A 26,806-nucleotide genomic window follows, 5' to 3' on the forward strand; every position below is an offset into this window, starting at 1 on the left:
CAAATTTTAAATATGACTGCCACAAAACTTTACTGATTAAAAAATAGATGTACCTACATTATCTTCTCTGTTCTTTCGAGTTTCAAAATTAAGTTTTCTATTTCAGTTAGCTAATATTATATGTATGTTCTATGCATTGTGGGCAGAAGAAATTAAATATACTTAATACTGCTAAGCTGTACACTTAAAAATGGTTAAGATGCTAAATTTTATGTTATGCATTTTTACCTGTAATTTTTAAAATTCATTGGTACTTCTTCCTATCTTATACTTCTAGTGACATAATTTTTCTGACATAAAATATGATTAACAAATTTGATCACATGTATATGTTAGGAAAATTTAGATTTCCTAATATTTCCTTGATACAAACTATCAATATTTTCCTTGGTTATTAGATTTCAAACATTTTTCTCCACCCAACAGTAAAAATCAGTTCCATGGTTTACATTGACTCAAAGAGGAATTTTCTTGTCTTTTCTAGCTCTTGCACAATTATAAGCACTCATTTTGGGATGTGTGTTTTGTAAGCATTATTGCTAACTGCCTCAAATGACTTACAGAAGAAAGCAATAATTAAAGACTGCATTCAGTGCCAGTGTAATATTTGGGAGGAAATACACATTTTGAGAGAGATATATCTCCTTGAATTTTTAGGAACAGTCAAGCAATAAAAATGACCTATCTGTGCGGTACACCTCAGTGTACACACCTCAGTACTCAGATTTGAATTAAAATTTATTGAAGAACGATACAGTGATAAAAGCAAATGTTCTATCATTTATTAATTATATTTAAAATTTACATGAATCTATTAAGGACATTATATAATGTTTCCACTTTATGCTTTAAACAATTACAAACATTTGGCATAAAATAATGTGCATATCAATGTAACAAGTTTGAAGAGTGGGAAATGAGAATCTGAAGTCTGCCTTCCTTCTAATGATGATCATTAACACTCCCAATGAACGGATCATAGATTTCGCTTTCAAAATTCTAACATTTTTTTTTTTTATGAACAAATTTCTAAGGGACTTTAACATGCAGCGGATATATATAACATTCAGAATAACTAGCTTCCATGCTTACACTGAACTCAACATAAGGCAAAAGCCCATAATTGTACTGATTCTTTGGCTCAGTATGTTCAAAAAGCAAAGCAATGTGGTAAGCCTAATGAAAACAATCCTTTGTGTTCGCCAGCTTCAGATTGCTAATATGGTTGCAATAAAATTCAACCATCCTCTCTGATGAAATGTGCAGCTTTGATTAGCAGAGCAGTTTGTTTTCTGAATGCAAGAGACAGGCATGAATCTATTTCTCTAATTGTCCTCATAGTTGAGAAAATGAGGAAGAAGCGTGTTTGTTTTAATAAAACATCATTCTGCCTCCTAGAATGACCACATCTGATTAGGAAATAGTAAACCAATCAGATTCTGTCAGATGAAATATCATGTCTTCGACCTCTTTGACATTGCCACAAACTATAAAACAATTGAAGGAGTTGTAGTCATGAAATTATCCATGTCACAAATGGATCTCTCCTCTTAATTGCTCAAGAAAAACAAGCCTTTGGTAACTTTAGTTATTGTATGCTATAATACAAAACAAATTACCAATAACCATTCCTGAACTAACTAATATACGGCCAGACATTTTTCCCATAGCAGTTTGATGTTTATTTCGATTCCTATAATTCTCTTTGATCTTCTACCTCTTTTGACATCAGTAGGTAAATCTACAGAAATCCTTGTTCTTGAAGAATTTTCACCTCAGGAAGTTCTCATTCTTGCCTTCTGATATAAAAATAACCACTCCAGCAAATAAAATCTCTCCAAATAAAAATAAGTCAAGGTTGCTTGATGACTACCACACAGGCACCTGCTCTCCCAATATTCAAAGAAGCCATCTGTTGAAAAAGATGAAACACAATTTAAGACAAATTTTACTGTCATAGGAAAGCATACAGTTGTAATATATTTAAAACATTCATATGTGTGAAAATCATAAATACATGTGCTTATATTTTCCCAATTTAGTCACAAGTAGTAAAATAAAAATGGAAACATTGAAAATGGGTTTTACAAAAGAGCAATAATTTGCATATTGAAACTGTTAAAACTTGCATTCACTTTTGGAATTTTTAATACAAGTAGTAAAGTATTTAATGACTTTTAGTGACACAAAGGTGCTATAGAAAAGTTTCCAGCAAAGATTTATATCTGGGCATACATGGACACATTTGTGATGATATTTCATCGTGGTATTTTGGAGTATATTTTGGATGAAACAGCTATTACACTTATTGAAATCATTTTGAACTTATTTCCCCGGATATTATACTGAAATGTGTTATTCATTCATCCTAAACAGAGCCATACAATGAAGTAACTTCAATATTTGTCATAAATAGACCATAATTGACAATTGCTGTAGTGCTTATTTAAAAAATTCCTCCTTATGATAATCATTGCGATGAGAATTGAGATTTTTTTAGTAATTCGTGAATATGAAATTGGCTAGAAATATATTAAAACAATAATTTTTACAGTTTGTAATAAAAATTTATTCCATGAGGATAAGCCAAGATTTTAATAACTTGAGCATTTTGATGTGAATGATTTTTATAACAGTTTTCTAAGAATAATTTATGCACCTAAAATATCAGAGCAGGGTAGAAATTACAGGATATTATTCCAAGCTGTAAAGAAAGGAATAAAATGTAAGAAATAAAACAGCCAAGAGCAAAATAACCTCACATCACATGCATTATCTTATTGATTACGAAAGGATATGGTCTCACTCCCTAAATATGAAAATTACCATCATATCTACAGTTCTTCTAAACATACTTACTGTTAACTGACATCCTTTTGCAGGGTAAAAAAAAAACAAACAGAAACTTCCCATATAATCTATTTTTACTCATTTGTGTTAAGAATAATTTTTATGGGGCGACTGGGTGGCTCAGTGGGTTAAGCCGCTGCCTTCGGCTCAGGTCATGATCTCAGGTTCCTGGGATCGAGTCCCGCATCGGGCTCTGTGCTCAGCAGGGAGCCTGCTTCCCTTCTTCTCTCTCTGCCTGCCTCTCTGCCTACTTGTGAGCTCTCTCTGTCAAATAAATAAATAAAATCTTTAAAAAAAAAAGGATAATTTTTATGGATCACCGCATCACCTTTCTAATCTCATCATGTATTGTTATCTTTGCACGGCAGGTATGTGAACAGAATGTCAGGAGACTATATATAAATCAATGAGCCCAAACTGAAGTTTATGTGACTACAAAATGTATACATTTTTCATCATCTATCTTTTCATTTCCAATAATTTTTAAGTATTGTTTCACATCAGAGTCACTTAAAGATTTTCTACAAAGTATATGCTCTCAATGCCCACCATTACAGAAATGGGAGGAATATCAGGTAGTTGTATTTTTGAAAACCTTTCCAAATACCCTCTGATGTTCATTCAATACTGAGAAATCCTATACATAGTTTCCAGACAAAGTATAGAATGAATAGCTTTACTTTGTTTCTACATCTACATCTGCATCTCTAAACACGCATGTGTGTGTTTGTAAAAATCAATCTCTGTGCTTTTTCCCAAAAATGTGCTATTCTTCCTGTGTTTCTGGTGTCAGGTAATGACACACTCTCTATTCAGTTGCTCAAGACAGAAACCTGGATACATCCATGACCTTTAGTTTTACCTCATCAACCTCACATCTGAATACTCATCAAGTCCTACAGTCTCTCTCCATCCAACATGATTATACAAATTCCAGTGGTCTTCAGCCTGGTTCACATTACAATTCTACCTTGAGTGTGAAGGGTTGCAGAATATGCTACCCCATGATATGCAAATTTGGCATATTGATTATTTTGAATTCAATGTACTTCATAGATGTCTGGTACAGGAGGGACTCTCTGCCCCTTGGTCCCACGAAAGCAGGAGATAAATCTGCAGTGTGAAAGGCAACTTCCCTGTACCCGGAGGGTAGAAGTCATCGTTATCACCAGAGATAGAGATTTAGGGCCAAAAAGCTATATAAATAAAGCTTGTTACTGCTTCAGCAATTCACTACCACAAGCTCAAATCCTTGGTTTGACAGTTTGTCACAAATTTATCATTTTGTCTAAAAGTTATAAAGCTTCCTGCTTTGGCCACTTTTTGACTCTCCTATTTTTATGGGCTTCCCATACATACAAAACTACAGTTTTCTTCTGTTAATGTGTCTTGTATCAGTTTAATTATTAGGCCAACCAAATAACCTCGAAGGGAGAAGAGAAAAGTTTTCCAGCTCCACTGTGGATTGGTTAAAATATCCTAATGGATTTCTCTGACTCTAATCTTGCTTGTTCCTAATGATTTTTCACATCCCATCAAGTACAATCATTTTAAAATGCAATTCTGATTATTTACTTTCCCTCCTTAAAAGCTTCACTAACTTCCACTCAGCCTTACAGTTAAGTCATGATTCCATCACATGGCTTCAGGCCGTGCATCACATAGACACTGTTGATGTCTCCAAACTCCTTTCTCACCTCTTTATTTTTTGCATGTTATGTGTTCTTCCTGCAGTTCTTTATAAATTTTGTTTCTTAAACCACTCCCTATATTTTCACCTGCTTAACTATTACCCACCCATTAGGCCTCATTCTACTTGTCATTCCTTGAGCAAATATTTCTCAACCCAACACACTTAGTTTCTATCATAGTGCTAAGTATTTCCCTTACCACAGAATTTATCATGTTATTTTGAGCATTTGATATATTCTACATAATCACATTTTAAATATTTAAGAGAGCTTTTCCTCTTCTTCCCCTTGTTCTAACTTAATCTTATTTAATACATACTTTTAGAAAATCTGCCATGCTGTCCCTCCAAAGTTATACCTTCAGCCTTAGAATGACACCCTAAAAATGTTGGCCACAGAACCAACTGGAAAAAAATAAAACAAACAAACAAAACGGAGAATATAGATATTGCACCAGGCTCCCCTAGAACTTATTCTCAATATCTTCTATAGTAGCCCCTCCTTGAAGGGGGACATGTTCCAAGACTCCTAGGGGATCCCTGAAACCATGGATCATACCAAAACTATTATATACTGTTTTTCCCTATACATACATACCCTATGGTAAAGTTTAATTTACAAATCGAGTACCATAGGAGATTAACAATAATAATAATAATAACATAGAATATTTATAACAATATATTGTAATAAAAGTTTTGGGAATGCATTCTATCTTTCTCCAAATTTCTTACTCTGCTGTACTAACCCTTTTTCTTGTGTGATGTGACATGGGAAAACGCTTCCATAATGAGATGAAATGAGATGATGTCAGCATTGTGACATAGCATTAGACTACTACTGACCTGCTGACAGCACATCAGAAGGAGGGATAACTGCCTCCAGACTGTAGTAGACCACTGTCAACTGAAACCATGGAAAGCAAAACTGCTGATAAGAGGATATGACCGTACATATCTACTGCGTGCAAATAAGTATAACCCATGCACAGCAGCGCAAATTGAGTTGCAAGAGTAATGCTCAGCTTTCTTTAAGAAATATTCACATTTTTTCTTACCCCATGCCAACAGCTAAGCTAGTCTATGGGGAGATGATAGTAAATCACACACCACTGCAAGTGGATGCAGCCTGACAGGACTGTGACAATGGACTAAGAAAACATATGAAAGGGTGGTTTTACCCAGACCAGGAGGAATGGAATAAAGGTCTTTTCTTATGTTTTGAAGCAGGCATATTGTTTTGTTTTTTTTTTCAACTAAAATAAAAAAAATAAACCCAGTGTTAAATGTCAAAGGCAAATTTATTTATAAAAATACATACACGCCCATGTATACATGTATGCATGTGTTCTCAGTAAAACTATCTAAGACATGAATCTGGCAATTGCTCCCAGATCTGGGAAGTCTTGCAGATATACATTCTTGGATATTTAATATAGTTTATTTTATTCTCATGCTCAGTCATTTGGGGATGCCAGTGATAAATAGGATAACCTTTTGGTTTTGTCTGTTTATGGGGTAAATGGAGGGAAAGTGACAGGCATTATCTGGCCATATGGGATTTTTTTCCCTAGGGACCTAGAATCCTGAAAATCTTCAAAGGTATTTTGTGTGGGTCTGCTGATGGACTCTAGAAAATATAAATAATGAAAATATATGGAGGTAAAATCATAAAATAATTTAAGAGCTTAAAATTAATGTTTATTGTACTTAGAGTTGTTATAAAACATTTTAAATACCACCTTATTATTTAAAAGATATTATATGATCCAGAAAAGCACAATAAAATAAAATGAGGGAAAATGTTCTTCAGGAAGTTTTTACCTATTATTACTACATACATTATTTTGATTTCAATTTTAGAAGAGTGATAAGCATAAAGGCTCATTATTATATGTAATGAAGACTATATTCTATCACTGATATGCCCATAAACTTCCTTTATTTAATGTTCATTTGTAAAAGTGATATACTTTAAATATATGTCATTGAACTGGCACATTTCATTAGCAAATCAAGAATCATTAATCCATGCCATATTTCTCTGTAAATACTAAGGACCCAGAAAGAGAAGAGGTTAAACATATCTTCTAAAATATCAGTGTGATGATTACAATCTTCTTTTATATTTGCTGCTGCTCTTTGGATGATGAACGCATCTTCTCTTACAGTTAAAGTAAAACATAGAAAATCACATGACTTAGTTCTCCAAATACTTTCCCTTATCTTGTTCATTCTGCCTTCATTTTTCCTTTTAGCCAAATTCATCTATTTACATTGAAATCAGAGAGTTTTTTTCTTAGAGAAGGGTAAGATTCATAAGGCAGGCACTTTTGTCTGGACATTAGGAATTTAGTTTTGTACTTCAGAGTCAGCCTATCTCAATATTGTGGTTGAACATACATCATCAAGCTACAGAATCTAGGAACTACTGTGTCTTTAAAAGTCAATATATTTTAAAAGAAATATACTTCAATCAGTGTTCAAGTTCTAAACATTAAACTTTAGTCAATTTCTGTGGACCACCCTCCACCCCAATAGCAAATAGAACCCTTCATCCACTGAGGAATATTATGAGATGAGGTTCCTAATCTGCTTCAACTAAATAAGGCTTTGGAATCTCAGTGCACCCACTAATGGAAATGATTTGTTTGCTGGAATGGTATCTTGCTTTTAGGTTTCTGATAAAGGGGAGGAATAATAGAAATATTGAGACACTTGGAAAAGAAAGGAGGAAAATAGGGAGAAATTGAATGTAGGGACACAAGTCTGAGAATATATCCCTTCCCTCCATTACAAGCAAGGTCACAGTAGCTACACAGAATAAGCTGTTTTCCATTATAATTAAGTTGTACAGCACTTATTTCCCCCCGGCACCCACACATGCAACACAAATCTTCTAGTTGTGTAACCAGAACGGGAGCTGCCTAATTCTAAGCATGATCCCGAGTCTCTAACTACAATGTACTATATATCAAGAGATAACACCCTGCGTAAGATCAGCCAAATATGTTACTCCATCTTCCCAGCCAAAGTGATTGTCTGGGGGTGAGCACTTTCTACATGACAGATCATTTAGAGCCCTTTGCTGTTCTGTTTTTGTTTTCTGTTTATGGCTGTGAGGATTACTACTTGGAGATTCCAGCAGCTCCACTCCATGGAAAATTCTCTCTGTGGTAGATGAAAAGGGGACCTGATAGGACCTAAAGATTGTCAAGCAAATATAGGAGGCAGAAAGTTGATTTCTGTAGCTTTCCATCTTATTCCAGTTATCTCTAAGACCAGATATTCTAAAGTTAGGTTTTTGTGAATCAATATATTCCTCTTTGTTTTCTGTTTGTTTCAGCTAATTAAAATTCAGTTCCTGTCTGTTATTACTTATAATAAAGTGGAAATCCCATCAAGACGGGAATGTCACCTTTTAATATGAATTTCATTAAAGTAGAGAATACATAAAAGTACACATAAATGTGGGTTAGTGAACTTTTTACAAAATGAACATGAAAATGAACTAAATCAATCACTTTGGGCTCAAGGAAATTTAGAAGGAAGTAAATGAAGTAAGTTTTTGTATTTGAAGTAAATTATGCTGGCAACAGTCTTACCTGTGTCCACTCATTTGTTTGTGGATCATAGGATTCCATGGTGTTGAGGTATGTCTGCCCATCATAGCCACCAACAGCATATAATCTGTCACCAAGGAGACAGACTCCAACAGCATCTCTGGGCATACTCAAAGGAGCCACCATGGTCCATGTGTCTGTTTTGGGATCATATCTAAAATGTAAGGATAATAGGACATAGCATATTCTAATCACATTCAGTTTTTACTATATGAATAGTACTCTTTCAAAAGCACACCATGAGAAACAAAACTACCTTTTTTTTAGAAGCTCAGTCATTTGAGCATATGTTTAAGAGTTAATATCCACAACGTCTGGCTTTCTAAATTTTAAGGTATTTTAAACATATACCTAGACTCTTAGGTGGATGCCCAGATACTTAACAAGAATAAACATCATGATTTCTTTCCACAAGGAAGGCTGATATGTAAATAACTCTTTTGCACTGCAGGATGAGGTTCTGTAAAGCAAATATAAGTGCTATGATAATGAAACACAAGTAATGGTTAAAAATCTGAGAGGATTATGGAATTCTCCACAATTAAAGTCCCTTTTAAGTCAGGTCTAAAGGTGTAGCTAAATTTGCTAGAAAGAAAAGGAGACATTCATGCAAAAAAACCCTGATGTGTTAATAAGAATGCATGGCCAGTTTTAAGGGAAGCAGGCGTGCAGGGTGGCTAAATTCAGGGATCAAAGAAGGAGCAGAGTGCCTGAAAGGGTGGTTTCTGATCAGCTTATGGTTCATGTGATAGGTAGGAAGGTGTTTTGTGTTCTAATAGAAAAACTTGGGAAAAATAATTACAGTGTGAACAGAACTGTGCTTTAGTGGCATTATTTTGGATTCATGGTAAGGGAGAGATTGTTGTATCAAGAGATTGAAGCAGGGGGCCAAAATCATTATTACTGAATTTAAACCAAAGATAATTTAATTTCCAGAAAGTCTGACTACCATGCCTTACATACGGATATTTTGTATTTTGAGTGGCAAAACCTGAAAAATACTTTCGTGAATGTACTTTATTTCAGCTAAGAATAAATGATTAAACCAATTCTTTGCCTTTAACCTGCACCTTCAAGGTCAGATACAGAAATGAAAAAGCTAGTAAGAGCCCAGCAGAGTAAATATAAAAGAAGGCTGGGTGAAAGTTGGGTTTTGTTTGTTTGTTTGTTTGTTTTAACAGACACAATAAATATATTTTTAGTTTGTTTTTCTACTCCAATCTTGTGTTTCACCAATTGAAACTTTCAAACCACAGACTCCTAAAAAAAGAAACAAACACAAAAAAGCAGAAAACAAAAACAAAAAGCCACCACATGTTTATTGAAAATAAAGAAGTTTGTTACAAAAGAATGGCCAGGGAGGACCCCAAGGATCGGAAATTTATATTTCTCTATAGTCACATTATCCAAGGTGTTACATGCATTTACACAGAGCTGTGGGAGAGGTTGTGACAGCCAAGATAATCTATGTGAAATGAGAAATTGGTTGAATGCCTGTAAAACCAGGGCTACCACGAACCATATGCTGTCTAGCAATTAAAAATGTAATTTTACATGCTATAGTTAATAAATGTGAAACATCTCAAACACAGGCACGTATAGACACACACAAACATAGTCTATGCCATTAAAACTTTTATTTAAACTTACCATGAAGAAAAGACAACTTATCATGAACATTTTGAAATATAAAAGAGTTTTTAAAATAAGGACAAAAGAAAGAGGAGGAGGTAGAAGAGGCATCAGAAGAGGAGGAGAAGGAAAGAAGACACCCCAAGGAATCAAACAGGAGAATCCAGAGAGTGTAATGTTTTATAGGATAACTGACTAAATTCTCCGAGTCAATAGTGAAACAAGCAAACAAAACCCCCAGTAATAATGAATAGATAATTAGCAAGAAGTCGTTATTCAAAATGGATTGTGATTAAACAGAACAAAAAAATAAGTGGATCTTATGGATCCCAATTCAAATAGACCAACCATTAAAGGATGTTTGAAAATTTTAATATACCCTGGGCATTAGTTTTTCAAAAGGAATTACTGAAGTTCTTATTAGTTCTGATTATTGTTAGGTTAATAAAAGAAAAAAAAAAGTCCTGATGATTTTTGGTTGGTTGTTTCTGGGATGAAATCAGAAATATTTTAAGCTAAAATGATATGTTTCAGAATTTCTTTGAAATACTTCAAAAAAAAAAAAAAGAGAGAGAAGGGAAATGGGTAAAACATGAATGACACACTGGTGATCCTAGTTGAAGCTGGGTAATGAGTACAGGGAAGTTTATTCTATTGTTCACTTTTTTGTTTGTCAGAAAAGATCTGCAGTAAAAATAACTTTAAAAGTAAGAATGTATAGTGTACTTTAATTTCAGGGCAAAGCAAACGTTCTTTACACTTCATTCATTCTTCAGTAAAATCCAGGCTGGCTTTTGTCACAATAACTTCACTTACATAGCTTTTCCTGAAGTCATATTTTATCCTGCATTTAATTGCTATCCAGTTCTATAGAGTTTTTTCAGCTATTGTCTGCAAAGCTGACTTTATCACTTTGCAGAAAGGTGGGAGAACTGAGAAAATAGCCAACACTAGTGCATGAAGCAATAATAAATGAATTTCTGAAGACTTACGAAATTTCAGGTGAAACTCAAATATAGAACAATTCTCAAATTCTCATATTCCAGGGGAAAATAAGAAAACACTAGTATGTTCTATATTTAGGTGCACATTTAGAAATAATATCTTACATTTAGAAATAGATACCTCTTTTTTTATACATATTTTACAAAATTCCTGAAGAGAACTTTAAAAATTTAATGCATTCTGGAAAATCCAGATCTTTGATTTAGATGTGACTGTCTTTAAATCTAAGTAATATGTGTTTTCCTTATAATAACAAACTTTTAATTCATATGGAAATGGTGAAAATTTAAATTTAAATTTAAATGTGTATATTGCAACCCAAAATATGAAACCAAAACAAAAACAGTCTACCTCGTCCCCACCCATACACACACTCTCTCCTAGATACTGAGGAATAATTACAGAAATACAAAGTTACCTACTAGTGGTTTTCCTTGTTTTCACATTAATGACTCTAAATTGATTTTTCTATATTCAGAACTCAATGGATTCACCTCTCAGTCTGGAGATATACAAAGTTGTTACCCGCATAAATGAAATTAACAGCTTTTTTTTTAACCTAAGGAGAAGATCCCCAGATGTATAACCGTTTCCCAAACAATTAGCAGTGAACTCTGTCATTGTCAGTTAACATTTTTGATGAAACTTGGTCCGAAATATTATTTTTTCCTCTGGTTCTTTATTTATTTAAAAGAACAAGGCATTGGGGGCAGTGGGGGAAGTAGAGTAGCTGTCTTTTTGTATTTAGACTGTCTGCTTCTCCGACATCTCACCTTGGCCTTACTGGGCAGGGTGTGAGCTGTGTATCAGGGACTCTATTAAGGTTTATAGCCCTTAGGCAAGAGAACCACCAATATGTAGGGGCTAAAATTGGCTGTAAAATGGAAACTTGCTGAAGGCATATGAGAGTCACAGAATAAAACTTAGTGTCTCATTGAAAATCCCTATCGAAGTACCATTTTTGAGGTACCATTAATTTTTTAAGCCTTTTTTTTCCCATTATGTAAGGATAAATATTGATCTTAAAATATTTGAAGGGAAGCAGTTTTTAAGTATGCAGGCATTACTTTGGGAACAAATGGAATTCATACTCATTTTCCTAAATTTGTACCAGCAATATTCAGCCAGAAAGCAAATTGAACAACATAGAAGTGATTTGTAGCCAGGTTTGTTTGCCTGTAAAATAAAATAAAGAAAACAAAACAAAACAAAAACAGAGAAATAAGATGAGATCCATGCTGTGTAAATGGATGAACAGCTCTGAAAGAGTGGCTTTTAGAATTCTAGTAAATAAATTATGCAATCTGTGTTTGGATTTTCATAAATAATTTGAATTAAGCAATTAACAGTAACAATAATGCTGGTCAGAAATAAATTTTGTTTTTCCTGTAAAGAAAACCAATATCTATGTACCGGGTTTCCTGAGATTATCAAAAGAGATATGCCTTAACTTCAGGACTGCTTACGTGATGGGAATGGAAAATAAATTAATTCTAACAAAATGAATTTTGAAAAACTCCAGAATAACTGTGAAACTATTCCTATAAACATCATTGCTCAGATATTTTCATATATGCATATCTAATGGGTATTTAGGAATAGAATTTCTGGGTCAAAGAGAATGCATATTTTGAAATGCAGTAGATACTACCTATTGGTATTACAGAATTTGGGCCAATTTACACTCCTGCCATGAGTGTAGTAAGAGTTTCAGTTGCTCTACATCTTTTCCAACATTTGGTATTAACTATTCTCATTTTAGTCTTTCTAGTAGGTCCTGGTATGACATTGTGATTTTAATTTTCATTTCTCTGATGCCTAATAACATCAAGCATTTTCCCCAATAGTCATCTTTTCAAGAGTCTTGTTCAAATCTTCTGCCAAGATGTATTAGATGTATTAGATTTATGTATTAGAAACAAAGCTTCTGTTGGTTATATACTTTGCAAATATTTTTCCCACTCCCTGGCATAAATTTTTACTCTTCATGCTATCTTTTGGGAATGATTATTTATTTATTTTTATTTTAAAATTTTTTTTGTAATTTTATTTTATTTTTTTCAGTGTTCCAAGATTCATTGTTTATGCACCATACCCAGTGCTCTATGCAATATGTGCTCTCCTTAATACCCACCACCAGGCTCACCCAACCCCCACCCCAGAAAAAAACCCTCAGTTTGTTTCTCAGACTTCACAGTCTCTCATGGTTTATCTCCCCCTCCAGTTCCTCCAACTCATTTCTCCTCTCCATCTCCCAACATCCTCCGTTATTCCTTATCCTCCACAAGTAAGTGAAACCATATGATAATTGACTTTCTCTGCTTGACTTATTTCACTCAGCATAATCTCTTCCAGTCCCGTCCATGTTGCTACATGGTTCACCTCTCCTTCCAATTTCCCTCAACTCCCTTCTCCTCTCTAACTCCCCTTGTCCTCCATGCTATTTGTTATGCTCCACAAATAAGTGAAACCATATGATAATTGACTCTCTCTGCTTGACTTACTTCACTCAGCATAATCTCTTCCAGTCCCATCCATGTTGCTACAAAAGTTGGGTATTCATTCTTTCTGATGGAGGCATAATACTCCATAGTGTATATGGACCACATCTTCCTTATCCATTTGTCCGTTAAAGGGCATCTTGGTTCTTTCCACAGTTTGGTGACCGTGGCCATTGCTGCTATAAACATTGGGGTACAGATGGCCCTTCTTTTCACTACATCTGTATCTTTGGGGTAAATACCCCAGTAGTGCAATGGCAGGATCATAAGGAAGCTCTATTTTTAATTTTTTTCTTTTTTTTTTTTTAAAGATTTTATTTATTTATTTGACAGAGTGAGAGATCACAAGTAGAGAGGCAGGCAGAGAAAGAGAGAGAGGGAAGCAGGCTCCCTGCTGAGCAAAGAGCCCGATGCAGGACTTGATCCCAGGACCCTGGGATCATGACCTGAGCTGAAGGCAGCGGCTTAACCCACTGAGCCACCCAGGCGCCCTATTTTTAATTTCTTAAGGAATCTCCACGCTGTTTTCCGAAGTGGCTCCACCAACTTGCATTCCCACCAACAGTGTAAGAGGGTTCCCTTTTTCCATATCCTCTTCAACACTTGTTGTTTATGTCTTGTTGATTTTAGCCATTCTAACTGGTGTAAGGTGGTATCTCAATGTGGTTTTGATTTGAATCTCCCTGATGGCTAGTGATGATGAACATTTTTTCATGTGTCTATTAGCCATTTGTGTATCTTCTTTGGAGAAGTATCTGTTCATGTCTTCTGCCTATTTTTTGACATGATTATCTGTTTTGTGTGTGTTGAGTTTGAGGGGTTCTTTATAGATCTTGGATATCAGCCCTTTGTCTGTAGTGTCATTTGCAAATATCTTTTCCCATCCCATGGGTTGTCTGTTTTGTTGACTGTTTCCTTTGCTGTGCAGAAGCTTTTGATCTTGATTAAGTCCCAAAAGTTCAATTTAGCTTTTGTTTCCTTTGTCTTTGGAGACATATCTTGAAAGAAGTTGCTGTGGCTGATGTCAAATAGGTTACTGCCTCTGTTCTCTTCTAGGATTTTGATAGATTCCTGCCTCACATTCAGGTCTTTTATCCATTTCGAGTTTATCTTTGTGTCTGGTGCTACACATAGCTGTCCAATTTTCCCAGCACCATTAATTGAAGAGACTGTCTTTTTTCCTGCTTTGTCAAAGATTATTTGACCATAGAGTTGCAGGTCCATATCTGGGCTCTCTACTCTCTTCCACTGGTGTATGTGTCTGTTTTTGTGCCAGTACCATGCTGTCTCGGTGATCACAGCTCTGTAGTAAAGCTTGAAATCAGGCAATGTGATGCCCCCAGTTTTGTTTTTCTTTTTCAACATTTCCTTAGCAACTTGGTCTCTTCTGGTTCCATACAAATTTTAGGCTTGTTTGTTCTGGCTCTTTGAAAAATGCTGTTGGAATATTTTTTTATTTCTATTTTATTTTATTTATCTTTTTATTTTTTTTTTTTTTTTTTTTTAGATTTTTTTTATTCCTTTGACAGAGGGAGAGAGATCACAAGCAGGCAGAGAGGCAGGCAGAGAGAGAGGGAGAAGCAGGCTCCCCGTTGAGCAGAGAGTCCGATTCAGGGCTTGATCCCAGGACTCTGGAATCATGACCTGAGCCAAAGGCAGAGGCTTTAACCTACTGAGTCACCCAGGCACCCCGGAATGTTTATTTATTTTTAAAGTACTCTCTACATACAACATGGGGCTCAAACTCACAACCTCGAGACAAGAGTTGCATGCTCTGCCAACTGAGCCAGCCAGGCACCCCTGAGAAAAGGCATTTTAACAGTAATATTTCTCTATCTGGATGACTCTTTCCCGATCCAGTTTAAGTAATCTTTCACATTCTTATAATTTTGAAGATAGGCCCCTTTTATATTCTAAAAGCCTTGTTTCATATTTACCTCTAAGATCCATCTTGAATTGATTTTTGGTGTGATATGAGAGAAGAGCTAAAACTAACTTTTTTTCCATATGAAATACACTTTTTTGCCTTTACCATAAATCAGGATTCCTTGTATGTGTGATCCTATTTCTGAACACAAATCTGTTTTGTCTACTTGTTTATACTAGGCCAATGCCACAGTGCCTTAAAGTAACTTTACAATTGTTTGTAATATCTACTACTTCTTCAAAGTTTTCTTGGGATTTGGGGCCCTTTTCATTTTTATTTAAATTACAGGATCAACTTTTCAACTTTACATCCGCAATCCCCACTGGACAGAATTTTTTTTTTTCAAAGATTTTATTTAAGAGTGAGAGAGAGAGTGAGAGAGCATGAGAAGGGAGAAGATCAAAGGAAGAGGCAGACTCCCCGTGGAGCTCGGAGCCAGATGCGGGACTTGATCCTGGGACTGCAGGGTCATGACCTGAGCAGAAGGCAATTGCTTAACCAACTGAGCCACCCAGGTGCCCACTGGACAAGAATTTACAATTCAGTAGAGATTGCAGTGAACCCATAAATCACTTTAGAGTACAATTCATGTTTTTATAATGTTTAGTCTTCTCTTCCATGAACATGGCATTCCCATCGATTTACTTAAGACTTTTTCAAACTTTTCTCAAAGTTTTATTTTCTATTTAGAGGTAGTACATATATTTTGTGAGATTGATTGCCAGGTATTTTTTTTAACTTTTTAATGACAATTTTTATACATTTTGTTATTATTGCTTGCATGTAGAAATATAATTAATTTCATATATTGACTGACTATATATAGCAACCTCATTAATTCACTTTTTAAATCAAATAGTTTCTAATTACACTGTGGTTAGATTATCATTGGATATTTATCATGTAACCTTGAATACTGACAGTTTTATTTATTCCTTTCTAATTATGAGTTTTCTTCCCTTTATTACTTTATCACTGGGTAGTTATTCTTTTAAAATGTTGAGTAAAAGTGGCATTAGCAGTCACTTTTTTCTCTAGTGAAAATCTCAAAACAATAGGTTTCAATATTTGACTATCTTTCTATTAAATTCTCTTCCAAGTTTGGTGAGAGTTGTTTATTATGGTGGGTGTTGGATTTTTATCATCTTTGCATTTATTTAGATGTTTATTTATTTTATGACTATATTGAATTACACTGATTAATTGTTCTATCCTAAACCAAACTTGTATTTCTGGAATAAACACAAAGTAGTTGAGATACTTTATCATTTTCATTTATATCTAGGTTTGATTTGCTAATATTTCTTTTGGATATTTGTATCTATGCTCATAAGTTTAACTGCCTCTTTTGTTTCTCTTGTTTTTTCCTTCATAATATATATAAGGTTTTATTTTTCTATAAATTTGTTCATTTCATCTAAAAATTCAAATAATGGCATATATACTCAAACATTCTCTTTTTATTGTTACATGATAGTGATGTCCACTTATATTTCTGATTTTTTTTTCTTTTTCCTTTAGGTAGGTAATTTTTCTCTTTTTCCTTGACAATCTGGCAACTAGCTTATAAATTTTATTGCAATTATATTTAGAGAAAGAAATTAGACTTCTTTTTAATCCTATTTCATGTTTGTCTTATATTTAATTAATATATTTCTATCATTATTTCCCTTCTGTTTTGGTAGGTTTTTTGGTCTAGTTTTCATAACTTGAGGTTGAAACTTAAATCTTAGCTTTTTAGCTCTTTTAAGTTGTTAAGTGCCTGTGCTTAAGTCTATAAATTTCTCTTTAAGAATTTCTTTAGAAATGCTGAAACTTCATATCCATGTTACATGTCACAGGAGTGGCTTGGTGACCTTTGATACATACAGTAGTCTCTTAATCTGAGCTTTTCCAGTAATTCAAACAGTTTTGTGTAATTGCATGGCTCCTTAACAGTTTGCATTGTGCAGTATAAACGAAGTTTAAAGATGTACATTCCTACTAAGATCTTGAAAAGAATCTAGGAACACTGGGAGACATCTTTTAGTGACAGTATGAATCTGTATCTTTTTTTTTTTTTCCTATAGACTCGCAATGAGACTGGAAACACCAAGTTTAGTGTGAGCATTTGGAAAAACCTTTAGTAAAAGGCATATTATTTTTAGAAAGGAATTTCTTTAGCTACATCCCACGAAATTTGATATGTATTTTCATTTCATTCAATTCAAATTATTTTCTGATTTGAATCACATCTTGTTTCAAAGTATATCACCTAAATTTCAAATAATTGGACATGGGGCACCTGGCTGGCTCACTTGGTAGAGTAAGAAACTGTTGATCTTGGGGTGGTGAGTTCAAGCCCCACACTGGGCATAGAACTTACCTTAAAACAAAACCACAAAACAAACAGCTGAGCATGTAAAAATTTATCTTTTCTGTTATTTATTTCCAGTTTAATTCCATGTTGTTCAGAGAACATGCCCTATGAGATTTCAAGCTTTTGAAAATTGTTGAGGTTTATTTTATGACCCAGAACACAGTAAATTTTACTAAATATTTCATGTCTTACTACAATTATTACTTATAAAGATAATCACTACATCACCACAATTATTTAGATATTTTTCAGAAAGTTGTATGTAATAAACTAGAACATGAAAATTATCTTCATTTGAAACAATCTAATTCTAGGAATTCTTATAGAAGTGAGTTGGTTTAATAAAACATACATAGAAAGAAATCAATCAATTTCCTAATAAGTTGCTTCATCCATGGGCTCAGTTTTTGCCCCACCACAGATCTGCATGACTTACTGCTTCTAGGGGCCTAACCAGAGAGGCCCTAGAAATTGTTTATTCTTTACTGTGATGTGTAGGCGCTGGTGGCTTTTGGTGCTTCTGTTTTCCACCTACCAAGGGTCCCACAATGGCAGTGCCTTTTAACAAAGGGAGTTGGGTGCAGTGCACACCTGCAGAACTGGTTCCCTTAAAGGCAGAGAAAGGAGTCAGCTTACATGACCTCAGTAACTGCCCCAAAGGAAAGAGTAATAGGAGATGAGCATTTTATAATATTTGCCAAGTGATTTACTAAACAGATTAAAGAGTTAATTGAGGGTCACTTGGGTGGCTCAGGCATTAAGTGTCTGCCTTCAGCTCAGGTCATGATCCCAGGGTCCTGGGATCGAGCCCCACATCAGGCTGCCTGCTCGGTGGGAAGCCTGCTTCTCCCTTTCACTCTCTCTGCTTGTGTTCCCTTTCTTGCTGTGTTTCTCTCTGTCAAATAAATAACTAAAATCCTTAAAAAGAAAAAAAAATAAAGAGTTGTCTGGATGGCTTAGTGGGTTAAGCCTCTGTCTTTGGCCCAGATCATGATCCTAGGGTCCTGGGATCCAGTCCCGCATCGGGCTCTCTGCCCAGCGGGGAGCCTGCTTCCCCCTCTCCCTCTGCCTGCCTCTCTGCCTACTTGTGATCCCTCTTTCTCTCTCTCTGCCAAATAAATAAATAAAATCTTTAAAGAAAAGAGACTTAACTGATAACAAGTAAAGCTATAAGATGAAAATAAAATACATGTATATGTGCGTGTGTGTGTGTGTATATATATATATGCTATAATATGAGAATAAAATAAGTATGTTTATACACATATATACATACATACATGAGTTCAGGATGGAAAACTACTTTTAAAATGTAAGCACAGTTGTGCTCATTGTTACTTTAGGGGCCCTTGATAAATCACACTTCTTAGTGTCATACCTTTGAGTATTACACTCTCACCTTGCTGTGACCAACATTGGCCAGTGTGAGTTTAACAAGTGATGTTAGCAGAGGCATGATGGTTCATTGTATTGAATATTTGCCCTCTTGACCCCACTTCTCTTGACTTTTTTGTCTTGGAATCCCAGCTACTATATGCTGGAAATTCCAGCACAAGGGAACCATGGTTCTCTGCCTGAAGCATCAGCTGAACTCTCAGATGAGAGGCAGCCCCAATCGTTAGCTCTTCCAGAAAAGGGACTAAGCCTGTCCAGACCCAGATGATATGGTAGCATCAGCCAATATTATGTGGAGTAGAAAAGTAGCCCAAACTGTACCCAGTCAACACATAATCATGAAAGATTTCAACCATAAAAGAAACAATGATGAAGTTATTTTAGCCCACTAAGATTTTAGAATTGTTAGAAATAATCTAAACAGTAACAACTAATTTCATGAAGTATATTATCTGCCTTTAAAGAAATATAAAAATATCTGCATTTAAAGAAAACATTGAAACATATTTATAAATCCGTATTAACCATATGACTTACATATGGTTAGTAACAACTATATCTAAAGTTTATAAAAATAAATGAAATACCTGTTTGAGTCTTGTTGATTCAAACCTGTGTCCAAAAAAGAAAAAAAAAAAAAAAAAAAAAGCCACAAGTCCTGGTAGAATTTAAGATCAGAAGCCACAATCCGTCAGACCATGTACATTAATCTGTCCATTGATTTACTTAGTGTGTTTAAGCATTCATTGTATGCTCTACTCCTGACACATAGAGCCTGAATGTACCGTTGGAAAAAGGAACAAAGAAATAGACTGATTTTTTTTTCTGTAATTTAACCTTTACTAGTAAATATATTTTAAAACATTGAAAAAGAATCAAATGTTGACATCAGTTTACATAAATAAACTTCAATGAGTTACAGATGAAATTGCTTTTCTTTTATGATTTTTTTCTCCTGATTTTATATGACATCAACAAACACTACTTCTAAGTTAAAAAGAAAAGAAAAGAAAACTTCATGGAGTGCCTGGGTGATTAGTCAGTTAAGCATCCAACTCTTGATTTTGGCTCAGGTCCTGATCTCAGGGTTTTAGGATCAAGTGCAGTATCAGGCTTCATGCTCTATGGGGAGTTTGCTTGAGATTCTTTCCCTCTCCCTTTCAGTCTGTCCCTCTCCCACTTCCGTGCATGTATGCACTCTCACTCTCTAATAAATAAATCTTCAGAAAAAAACAAAAAAAAGAAAGAAAACTTCAAAATGATTTAACTATCAGGCTGCAATCATCCAAGACAGGATTTCTTAGTTCAAATTCAGTCTCAACATACAAATTTTTCTGATCAGTATAGATTCCTCTCACAGGATCTTCCACATGTTCTGTAAGGACACGTTCCCTGTTTTGATTTAGTTGCGGCGGTCGCATTAGTTAGGGTCACAAGACAAGTGAAATGGTTTTGAGTTGACTATCAATTTCAATCCTGTGATGGAGGGGGGAAAGTCAGCGTACTGTTAGGGAAAAAAAAAATCATTTTCAATATTGTTTGTGTGTTTGTGATTCTTACACTGATTATGAGCTTCATCTTCACTTTTAAGATAGGTTTTTTAAACTTATTTATTGATATTCTCCCAATCTTCCTTAATACTTCTCTTAAATATACAATGGGCACAAAAACACTGGGAAAGAAGATGGGGTAACTAGATTTCTGTACCCCTTTCCAATATCCCTTGTGTATATAAACAAAAATGTTTTAAAAAGTTAATTTAATTTCAGGTTAGTTTAATTTCTCCATGAAAGCATGTGAAAAATCCTACTTTGACTTAGATCATATTTATTGCCTCCTGTCTTCAAGGTTGAGGAGAGGCAAAACAAATTGCTGACAGACCCAGGGAAAGCCATGATAAGCCACACAGCTCTTTGACTCCTCAGATGTGGTTTCCTCAGCAGAGCTTCAAAAATTACTTAAATTATTGTCAATCAATAGAACATGGAGCATACCCAGGAGGCCTGAATGCTAGTTAAAACTCATTTTAAAAAATAAATACCTTTTAACAGTTCAGAAGTAAGGAGTAATCGATTATATAGTCATTTCCTCCACTAATATAACAGAAAACTACTATCAGCCGTGTGAGTCCAAATTGTGTATTAAATAGCCTCTCACAACATGAAAGTGACTTCTGCAGTTGACCAGCAGGGTTGATATCCTTCCATCTATACAGGACATAATGTTTCATCTACTCGTGTACATCTACCTTTCCATAGAATTGTCCTCCTCCTTCCTGCAAAGCATGCAGATGAATGGCCATGATGCCATCCTTCCAGGCAGGACAAGGACAGCAGATTATTCCGATATTCCCACTCTCCGGTTGACCACTTCAGAGATACCTCATAAACCTCATAAGCCATTAAAGCAAATACCTAATCACACATCTAAATTAGTTTAGCTGCAGTGTTAGTTAATAGCTTTTGCATCCACTTGTAAAGCAGGGCCCCTATGTACAGAGGCTGCTGGGCTTTCCATCTCTTGTATATGTGTCTGAAAGAAATTTGAACATAATTTGCTATCAAAGAAATAGCAAAGATCCTATGTGCACAATAATAGAAAAATAACATTAACAGCAAACTAGTCAGTCTTTGCATGCTATACTCATTTGGCTACTGCTAACAGTAAGATCTTAGGAAGGAGAAGAAGAAAGTATCTTACTAAAAAGTTCAGAAGGCCCTATCTAATGTTTTAACTTTAAACAGTTCAAGTAATTACTGTCTTGTAGAAAATTTAGAATCTCACATATATCGAAATATGAGTGAATGTATTAATATGCTATATAAGGCCTAGGATAAGGGCCCATGATTTAAATAAAAAGTCTCTCCTTGGTCATCTGTTTTCACTATTTAGAATTGCTACAACTCTTGTTTTTTTCAAAACAAAAAAGATGAACAAAGAAATGAAAGAATCCAAAATTCTATTCTTACCTTATGTATTAATCTTTATGATAACTTTAAAAAACTGTTTAGTTAAATTAATATTATTGCAGTATGTCTGACAGCAAATCCTAACTTTTATTAATTTTTATCAAGATCTAAAGATGATAAAAATATTGAGCCATGGGGCACCTAGGTGGCTTAGTGGGTTAAAGCCTCTGCCTTTAGCTCAGGTCATGATCCCAGGGTCCTGGGATCAAGCCCCGCATTGGGCTCTCTGCTGGGTGGGGAGCCTGCTTCCCCCTCTCTCTCTCTGCCTGCCTCTCTGCCTACTTGTGATCTCTGTCTGTCAAATAAATAAATAAAAATCTTAAAAAAATATTGAACCATATCTTGACAGAAAATTACATATTTTTATTTTGGATGACTTTTTCTGATATGATCAGTGTGTGAATTTTGGTAAACTTTGAACAAAAGCTTTATATTTAAGTAACATAAAAAACTTCGGGGTGCCTGGGTGGCTCAGTGGGTTAAGCCTCTTCCTTTGGCTTGGGTCACGATCTCAGGGTCCTGGGACCGAGGCCCATATCAGCCTCTCTGCTTGGCGGGGAGCCTGCTTCCCCCTCTCTCTCTGCCTGCTGCTCTGCCTACCTGTGATCTCTCTCCCTCTGTCAAATAAGTAAATAAAAAATCTAAAAAAAAAAAAAAAAATTCACACCTGCTTATTTGTTAATAGTGTTTAGATTAGATATAAAGATATAATTTTTAATTTATGTCTGAAAAGTTGCTTAATATTTTAGGCCTTGTCAAAAATTGTGCCTACCCAATAAATGCTTAAAATGTATGTATGTGAATCATTGATACTTCATCTATAATGATGGAAATGGGCATTCACATGAAAATAGAAAAATTTAAAAAAATCTATGTCTTTTCATCAGTCCATTCACCCATCCATTCTTATTCTTCCATCCTTTCATGAATCCTTTTTTTCTTTCTTTCCCTTTCTTTCTATCTATCTGTCCATCTCTCTGTTAATCTATATAACTTCCTATGTACAGTGTATCTCCAGATGCCTTTCCCTGTGAGAAATTTGAGATCTGTTTTTCTACCTGATTTACTAAGTGCTTGATGAGGACTTACTTTGCACCAAGAATTATGCCAACTGAAGGAGTATAAGGGTGAATAAACTAATCTAGATCATCACCAGCACATGAATCCTGGCTGTCTTGAAAAATTTTAAGTAATGTTTCATAATAATATTGATAATTGGTACAAAGAAAAACTCTATTGCACTTTCTGGTCAAATCTGCATTATGAAAAGATCTCTCTGGCTACTATATGGAGAATAAATTGGAGGAAGCAAAAGTGGATATTACAAAAGCAGATTTAGAAGGCTCTTATTATCTGGATATCCCTCTCCTGCAGGCCTTATTACTGGGATGCAAATTTGAGGTCAAAGGTGGTCTTGATCTATTATTAGCCAGCAGTGGTACTGATGCCTTTGAACATATTTTCTGATCCATTGCTTGGTTTTCTGTTTTATTTGTGATCTTGAAGTTCTAATTATTTATCTGTCTCTTTTTTCCTAGTAAGTTTTAAGCTTGAGTTAGCATAGTGAAAAATATATGCAAAATAATATTTGTAGAGTAAGTAAAATAGATAAATGTTCTGTCTAATGGATTGCACCCTCTGGGAAATTCTGCATCTAGAACTTACTGCATCTTTTGGACACTGATTTTGTCCACTAAGATGCTCTTATTAGAGTGAGGCTTGGCTGCAAAACTACTATTCACCATTCCATCAACTATTCTAAACTCCTTATCTTTGCCAAGGTCTTGCCATCTTTCCTGCTCTGATTTGAGGAGCCAGTATTTTTTGTGTTCAAGACAGCCTGACACTTTATAACTTTTGATGTCTTATATAACTGTACTTTAACAGCACTCTTATATAATACCTTTATGTTTCCATGAGAAATCATTGTCCTACAATAAAATTTGTTCTATTGATCTATAATAGATACCATTGTACACTACTTGTTATTCCTAATAGTTTGTTTTCCTATGGTTATATACTGAAAAATAGTCTTTACATTACATGTGTAAAATAATTCTACAGAGTACTATTATGTACCTTGATTTATTGATGATTTACATGTGAAATCATCAATTTATAATATATGTTGCAGAAAGCTCAAAAATGCTATTAATCTGACACATAATGTGAGCTGGGATAAGAATCATGATAATGCTGTGTGCTTCTGCATTACTTAAGCTGTGCATACTCACTACTCCTATAACTTAAAATAGCTATGCTTATTTAAGTCTAATTTTGCATCATAAATGTACTCCTAGACTAAATTATTTATGCCTCTGTTCACAAACAACATTGCAATACATTATACAGTATAGTTAAAAGAGAATAAATGAAATATCATTTCATTCATAACACTTATATAAGATATATAGTAAAAATAGGAGCCACATCATATTAATCTTTCTTGCTATTTTTCCAAGAATTAAGCAGAGGAAAATGTGAATGAGCTGTCAGTCTATTAGCAGTATTTTTTAAATGAATTATTTCATGTTTGTGTAAATAAAAGCATACATCTATTTATTTGGACTCTGACCACTGTCCACACTATAACACCTGTGGTTCCTAATTTCACTGGACGAGAGAATGTTGAAGTGAAACTGTATTGAGTGTAATGCTTTCCTCTTGCGCTTAGATAGCCATATATCTACAGTCCATTTCACATAGTAGCAATAACATTAAATATGTTTTATTCAAGAAGTGGTTTAAGTTTGAACAGAGTCTGTTTACTAAAAGCTATCTCTTGCCAATGGCCTTATTCTCAGCAAAAACCATCACCTATCCTTAGAACAATATAAAAGAGCACTTTTCTGCCATTGACTGTACTACTTGTAAACATGAATATGACGGATGTGGTTTCTTAATGTTAAGAGGAAAATTGTTATGCTCATCACTGCAATCCACCAAATATCTCTTGTTTTTCTCCCATATAGAAGTTATCCTACCCTCATGGAGTTTTATGTGGCCATGTAACTGGTTTGCCAAAGTATGAAGAAAAGAGAATTATATTACTGGCATGTGGAGTCTTCAGGAATCTGTGAACAATGTATACATTTCCCTTTTGATACCAGCAGTGCTTATATTGTAGCTTATATGCCAATCTGAGTAACAGAGCAATGACATCATGGATCTGTCATGGACATGTAACATTAGTCAGAAAAAATTATGGCATTAAGTCACAGAGAATTTTGAAGTTAGTACAGGAGAATTACTTATTCTATCCCAACCGATAAAACAGTTGACCTGAATATTCCCTAGTCTCACTTCCCTATATATCAGCATGTATCTTTATGTAATAAGAAATATCATCCTAGGGTTCACTAATTCTCTAATCCTTACTGCACACAATGTAATAGTTGTAAGTGATGTACAGCCCTTAGAGAGAATTTAGCTATAACTATGCCAGGAAGTGTTTGGGTTGTTGGACCAAGCCTAAAGCCAAGGTGACTTTCCACTCCAGACCTTTGTGAACTTGGGCATTTTTAGGAATAATTAAAAGAGGACCAGGATTACAGAAAATAGACTTGTAATAAGTCTGTCTTCCATTAAGAAAGTCTGTCTTCCATTTTGACACAAAACACAGTCCATAATTCACCTTTGAGAGTTTGAAGGGAGTAGTAGAATAAGAGAGGATGAATAGAACAAAAAAATATTTAATCTTTATAAAGAGAAATAACAAGTATTTATAAATAAATTACTTAAAACTGTTTTAAAGGATCTTTTAAAATCTTACTTTAAATTCTTGTGAAAAAACTAACAGGGTTTTAAATATTAGTTGAAGGAAAAAAGGAGGGACATAAGAAAGAGAGTAGGAGGGAGAAAGCATGGAAAAAAACAAAACAAAAAAGAATGAAAGTAAGGCCAGAAATAAACCCAAAATTATATGGTCAGTTAATCTTTGACAAAGAGACCAGAATGTGCATTGGGAAAAGGACTGTGTCTTCTACAACTGGTATTGAGAAAATCAGACAGCAACATGCAAAAGAATGAAACTGGACTGCTTTCTTACACCATACATAAAAATAACTCAAAATGGATTAAGGACCTAAGTGTGAGACCTGAACCATAAGAAATCGTGGAAGAGAACATGGGCAGTAATTGCTCTGACATTGATTGTAGCAGCATTTTTCTAGTTATTACTCCTGAGGTGGAGGAAACAAAAGCAAAAATAAACTATTGGGACTACATAATAATAAAAAGCTTCTGCATAGCAAAGAAAACCATCAACAAAACTAAAAGACCTAAACTTACTGAATGGGAGAAAATGTTTGCAAATGACAGATCTGACAAAGGGTTAGTATATAAAATATATAAAGACCTTATAAGGGGGGAGGAGTCAAGATGGCGGAGAAGTAGCAGGCTGAGACTACCTCAGGTAGCGGGAGATCAGCTAGATAGCTTATCTAAAGATTGCAAACACCTACAAATCCAACGGGAGATCGAAGAGAAGAAGAACAGCAACTCTAGAAACAGAAAATCAACCACTTTCTGAAAGGTAGGACTGGCGGAGAAGTGAATCCAAAGCGATGGGAAGATAAACCGCGGGGGGAGGGGCCGGCTCCCGGCAAGCGGCGGAGCAACGGAGCACAAAATCGGGACTTTTAAAAGTCTGTTCCGCTGAGGGACATCGCTCCAGAGGCTTAACCGGGGTGAAGCCCACACAGGGTCAGCGTGGCCTCAGGTCCCACAGGGTCACAGAAGGATCGGGGGTGTCTGAGTGTTGCAGAGCTTACAGGTATTAGAACAGGGAAGCCGGCTACAGAGACAGAGCCGAGGAGTAAGCTCTAAGCTCGGGGTTACCTTGAACCAGTCGCAG

The 26,806-nt window shown here is 34.9% G+C and overlaps 1 protein-coding gene across 2 annotated transcripts in view; it reads right to left on the minus strand.

Moving 5' to 3' along the window:
* Window positions 1-1,181: 1,181 nt before the first annotated feature.
* The window catches only part of LOC111147077 (kelch like family member 1), a 388,136-nt gene continuing 362,511 nt past the window's right edge, over window positions 1,182-26,806 (minus strand). For both annotated transcript variants that reach the window (XM_022502961.1, XM_022502960.1), the window contains 2 exons: window positions 8,146-8,317; window positions 1,182-1,912 (listed from right to left, as the gene is read on the minus strand). In XM_022502961.1, the coding sequence (XP_022358669.1) occupies window positions 1,853-1,912; window positions 8,146-8,317 (232 nt within the window). In that variant the 3' untranslated portion in view covers window positions 1,182-1,852. The remainder of the gene's footprint in view (window positions 1,913-8,145; window positions 8,318-26,806) is intronic.

This window comes from Enhydra lutris, unplaced genomic scaffold (assembly GCF_002288905.1).
Source record: "Enhydra lutris kenyoni isolate GAN:26980312 unplaced genomic scaffold, ASM228890v2 scaffoldscaffold15, whole genome shotgun sequence".
In the NCBI taxonomy this organism is placed as follows: domain Eukaryota; kingdom Metazoa; phylum Chordata; class Mammalia; order Carnivora; family Mustelidae; genus Enhydra; species Enhydra lutris.